Below are 5,550 nucleotides of genomic sequence, written 5' to 3'. Positions count from 1 at the left end.
AGGCCAGCACGCCTAAGGACTGCTAACTTGCGCGAGGTGAGTAGGTTTGAAACGTCCAAAAAGAAGAGCTGGAGCTGGAGTGACACGCGTCTCTTCCTTTTTTATGATTTTGACTCGGCGGAGCCACCGGAGAGAGAAAATCTTTCGTTCCTTACAATTATTTTGACGAAAATTTAAAAAAATCATTTAATTATTAATTAATTAAATAATTATTCTAATAAAACACACACTGTGTGTATTTCATTTCAAAGAAACATCGCAATCCCCACATTTCATTTCGCATTTCAAAAAAGTTTCATTTTCATTTCATTTCTTTCTTTTGTGGCTGCCTACATTTCCCTCTTCTTTTTCTCATTCACATAAATACGATTTTGATTTAATTTCTTTAATTTTTTTTTTCTCATTTTTTTTTCCTCTTTCACCAAAAGATAGAGAGAGAAACTCTGGGAGAGAAAGAGAGAGAGAGAGAAAGAGTAGAGCGAGGAATGCTCGAAAGGTCGAGACTCAACCGATCTCCAAAACGATTCGTTTCGTCCGAAACCCTAACCCTAACCCTATCACTTCACAGATCGATGGTTTCGATGACGAATCTTCGTTTCGATTGAAGAAAATCTTTGAATCTCGGAGATCGGTGTGACCTTCGCGGTATTGATTTTGATTTCGATCGGTGAAGTCGGCGATCTCGGCGGTGCAGATCTGACCGGAGGGAGAGAGAGAGTGAGTGAGTGACTGAAAAAGACACGAAACGATGCCGTCGCACGCGGATCTAGACCGTCAGATCGAGCATCTGATGGAGTGCAAGCCGTTGCAGGAGGCGGAGGTGAAAACGCTTTGCGATCAGGCGAGGGCGATTCTCGTCGAGGAATGGAACGTACAGCCGGTGAAGTGTCCGGTGACAGTTTGCGGTGATATCCATGGCCAGTTCTACGATCTCATCGAGCTCTTTCGGATAGGAGGAAATGCTCCCGATACCAATTATCTCTTTATGGGCGATTATGTAGGTCAGTATGACACAGTTTTTAGCTTTTCTTCCAATTTTCCTTTGAATTTTGCTTTAGATGCGTTTAATTTATTTGGTTTTTTCATTTTTTTTTAAAAAATTGTGCTTTTTAGCTATTGAAATTTTGAGGAAGAAATGTCTTAGACCTGTTTATGGTTGAATATAAACGTTTTGTATATATATATATTTAAGTAATTAGATTTAAATTTATATGTTAATTTTTGTACATAACAGCATTTGATGATCAATCTCAATTTGTTGAATGGGTGAGTAATGGATCTCAATTGTTACAGTTTGTTTAATCGTGATTATTGGAAGATTTTTTCATGCAAGATGCTAGTGTAGTTTTTTAAGTATTCAAGGCTGTAATTGGGCACCGTTTTTTTTTTTTTTTTTTTCTAATGATTGGCTTATGGAAATTTTATAGCTCGGTTCATGTTTTATCTTCGAGATCTGTAAAAATTCCAATGATGATACTGTAAAGACTTTGTACTGGAAGTGCATTTTGTGGGTTAATATACGTGCAAGAGGCTAAGCTATGCTCTGCTTAGCTCATATTGGGGATGATTTGCATGTGCAACAAATGAGCAATATGGATTAGGTCCGAGAATTCTAAGACATCCATTTTGTTTTATCTAGAGAATGAGGGAGTCACTTTAATTTATTTTGGTTTGTACATACTTCCCATGTTTTTGCTTCTTTATTTTGGTTGGTGCTAAATGTTGGGCTGTTAATTAAGAAACAAAATATTCCAAAATATAAAATAATTGTAGTTGAAATGAGAATGTTAAGATGGGTGAGTGAAAATACATGAAAAGATTGGATTCAAACTGAGGAAATTCCATTAAAGATAAGGGTGTCTCATATTGTTGAGAAGATGAGGTAGAGTCACTTGAGATGGTTTGATTATATTAAGAGTAGAGCAATTATGCACTCATTAGAAAAATGAGTCGATTCAAGATGAGAAAACAAAAAAAGGTCGAGGAAGACCAAAAATGATATTGGTAGAACCATAGAAGTGTAGAGAATATGGCTCCGGATAAAATAGAATGGTGGAAAAAAATATATGTGGATAACTTTGATTAATTTGTTTAGGATTCATAGGCGACCCCAACAAATTTGCAACTAAGGCTTAGTTGTTGTTGTTGTTGTTGGTTCAATAATTCATGAAGGATGAATCTTTTCCTTTTACTTATACAAAACCTCCCTTCCCCCCAAAAAAGAAAGGGTAAAATGTTGTTTATAAAACCATTGGGTGATACTGATAGATGAATTGGAATAATGCTTGTAGAGGATCAAGTGAAGATTCATGTGTTAATAGCAGCATAATTTTCTGTACTGTTGCAAAGCCAGTCTTTGTTTTTATAACAAGTAATGTATTCAAGAAGTAGGATGAGGGGTTTCTGTTTTGGAGGTATTCAATCTTGGTTTTTATTGATGTCCAACTAATGACTAAATTTCAAAGAATAAATGATTTGTTTTCAGTTGAAGTTGATGAGGACAATATCATTATTGAGATAATATGCTGGATTGTGTTACCATGTCATGTGTTTTTCTGTGGAAATATATTGCCCCCTACCTTTCCCCTCTCTTTTAATGTTGCTATCTTAATTCTATACTTTTTTTTTTTCATTACTTAACAAGCTCCAAAAAGGCTATTCTTGTCTTTGTTAGTGAAGTCCATGTGATATGAGTTGCAAATTTGCTATACCTGTTAGAAGTGTTATATTTATGAATGTACTAGTATTTATTATTCTCTTGGTTACATGTATGCAGATCGTGGATACTACTCAGTTGAGACTGTCACACTTTTGGTGGCTCTGAAAGTTCGTTATAGAGATAGGATCACAATTCTTAGAGGGAATCATGAGAGCCGGCAAATAACTCAAGTGTAAGAAATGCTCTTCTTGGGTTTTTTTTTTTTTTTTTTTTTGTAATGACATTTAGATCAAATGAAGTTGTATACTGGTCAAAGCACAAGTCACTGTGTTGATAAATCTTGCTAACTGAGTACAAGAGAGAGTTGTTGGATATTGTTGGCCCTGTCCAATAAAAACTCAATTTAGGTTAGAGATATAGTTAGGCTCCATCTCTCTCACATACACACACACTAATCAATTTTGTAGAATTTTCCCCTTATTTCTTTATTCATTGCTTTTGTTTTCACCTTCTCAGGTATGGTTTTTATGACGAATGCTTGAGAAAATATGGAAATGCCAATGTCTGGAAGTTCTTCACTGATTTATTTGATTATCTACCCCTTACAGCCCTTATTGAGAGTCAGGTTTGAGTTAGATATGTTGCTGATTGTTCATTTGATTATATTCATGACATCTTCTGACGCTCATTATCATTGTAGATCTTCTGTTTGCATGGAGGTCTTTCACCATCCTTGGATACGTTGGATAATGTTCGAGCCTTGGACCGTATACAGGAGGTATGTGTATCATTGCATGTTAACATTTTCTCTTACGCTTGGCTAACATTTTCAAGTGTTCATTATATGCATTGGAGTAAAAAAATTTAGCAAATATTTTAGAATACAGTATTGATACTCTCTGAATACTGATTTATTTAACTTTTAAATGTATACTTTATATGTATGGAATGTTATATTGATGGTATGCATTCCTGTTTTATTTTCTACGAGTGCTTACACTACAGAAATATTTTTGTCGATATTGTCCAGTTTTCCTCCTTTTGTTAAAAGCAATATCTGTCAGTCTGTCAAATTGGCATCCAATTTCCGTCTTCTTCCTATTTTCTTATGATAATCATATACATGCATGACAGTCATTGGAATATATATCCATTGTTTTCTAAATGTTAATGTACAAGGTTTTTGGTTACTCTGTACTTCATGACGCCTCTGTATGTGCATGATCAGGTTCCACATGAAGGACCAATGTGTGACCTCTTATGGTCTGATCCTGATGACCGATGTGGGTGGGGGATATCACCTCGTGGTGCTGGTTATACATTTGGACAGGATATAGCTGCTCAGTTTAACCATACCAATGGGCTCTCACTGATTTCAAGAGCCCACCAGCTTGTCATGGAAGGGTACAATTGGTGTCAGGTGTGTGTGAACCCATGAATTATAATTTTTCTTTGAAAATTGGGGAAAAAAAGAAGGGGGTTTGTACTCATTAACTTTTTTCTACTGCATATTTGTTAACTTTCATATCTACTTGTTTTCTAGGATAAGAATGTGGTGACTGTATTTAGTGCTCCAAACTATTGTTACCGTTGTGGGAATATGGCTGCCATACTGGAGATTGGGGAGAATATGGACCAGAATTTTCTGCAGTTTGATCCAGCCCCTCGGCAAATTGAGCCTGACACCACACGCAAGACTCCCGATTATTTTTTGTAATTTTCATATATCTGTCTGCTGCTTGTAATTCCCTATTTTTCTGCTGTGTTATTGTAGATGTGTCTTTAAAAAGAGGAGTTTTGTTGTTTTTTAAGTTGAGGGTTATCATCAACATGATTCTTTTGTTTGGAGTTTGTCCTGCTGCTGCTTTGTTGATTTCCTCGAGAAACTCATAGGAGAACTTACAAAAGGCCACCAAAAGGCCTGTTTTTCTTGTATATTTTCGGGAGGAGGAAGCGGCAATAACATGGTATATCTTGTTCTGTAATTTTGCAATTTTAAGGTAGAGAGCAGATTTCTCGACACAGTTGTATTTTATTTCAGAGTTCCTGAGGTGACAATTAAACTGCATAAAACGTTTACAATTTTGCAAAAAAATAGAAGAATGTTTTATAGGTCGAAAGGTTCTTAGGTATTTGCTTTAAAAAGTTTTTTGACCCAATCGTTTTCTAGTCAATTCTCTGGATTTTATCCAATTTTTAACACGGAAGAGTGCAAGTGTCGTTGGATGCTTGGATTTGAGTCATTTGACGGTAGGCCAGTGCTCTTTTGGGGCGCAATATGAGAGGTTATAACTTATGAGTTATAGGTGAATTGTAGGTCATTGTTATTTTATGGTTTTATAGACGCAACATGATGTTTGAGCTGGACTTGTAAGAGGAATTGGCTGGATAAGATTTAAATAAGTATTTCCTTTTTGTTAAACATAAAAATAAAAATAATATGTGGTACGACATAAACGTGCACAGCAATCACCAAACATCTGGTATTGGAGTCTTCTGGGCTGTAGTCATTATTGGTTGGACATTTTATATGCTAATTGCAAAGTTGCAAACTAGTAATTCTTCCAAACTGGGTTAGGTGGCCCAATATAAAGTCGACATGTGTCCTAGTACATATGACCAATTTTAGCAAGTTAACCATTTTGGCCTTTTTTCTCTGTCAACTACCCCCGACAGCAAAATCCCATTCTTTCACTTCGGTGATCCCCCTACTCTTTTTCGTCTCTATTGGTCCCACCTCAATAGTTGCTACGGTCTCATTTTCACCCTCCCCATGCATGATTACTTATTGAATCATATTTTGTAGATTTTTAGTTGTGATTGACTTATTGAATTAAAAAAAAAAAAAAAAAAAAAAAAAAAAAAAAAAAAAACCGAAATCTAATGCAAAC

General features: G+C 35.6%; 1 protein-coding gene across 1 annotated transcript; it reads left to right on the top strand.

Moving 5' to 3' along the window:
- The first annotated feature begins 286 nt into the window (after window positions 1-286).
- On the top strand, window positions 287-4,722 carry LOC115978669 (serine/threonine-protein phosphatase PP2A catalytic subunit). Its single transcript, XM_031100507.1, has 6 exons — window positions 287-1,001; window positions 2,777-2,891; window positions 3,176-3,284; window positions 3,360-3,437; window positions 3,888-4,079; window positions 4,203-4,722. The coding sequence occupies exons 1-6, from the start codon at window positions 749-751 to the stop codon at window positions 4,374-4,376; spliced, it is 921 nt and encodes a 306-aa protein (XP_030956367.1). The 5' UTR covers window positions 287-748; the 3' UTR covers window positions 4,377-4,722.
- Window positions 4,723-5,550: the final 828 nt, after the last annotated feature.

The sequence above is a fragment of the Quercus lobata genome, chromosome 3, assembly GCF_001633185.2.
Source record: "Quercus lobata isolate SW786 chromosome 3, ValleyOak3.0 Primary Assembly, whole genome shotgun sequence".
NCBI lineage: Eukaryota > Viridiplantae > Streptophyta > Magnoliopsida > Fagales > Fagaceae > Quercus > Quercus lobata.
Note: the sequence above shows the minus strand (reverse complement) of the source record. Positions and strands in the feature narration are given on the sequence as shown.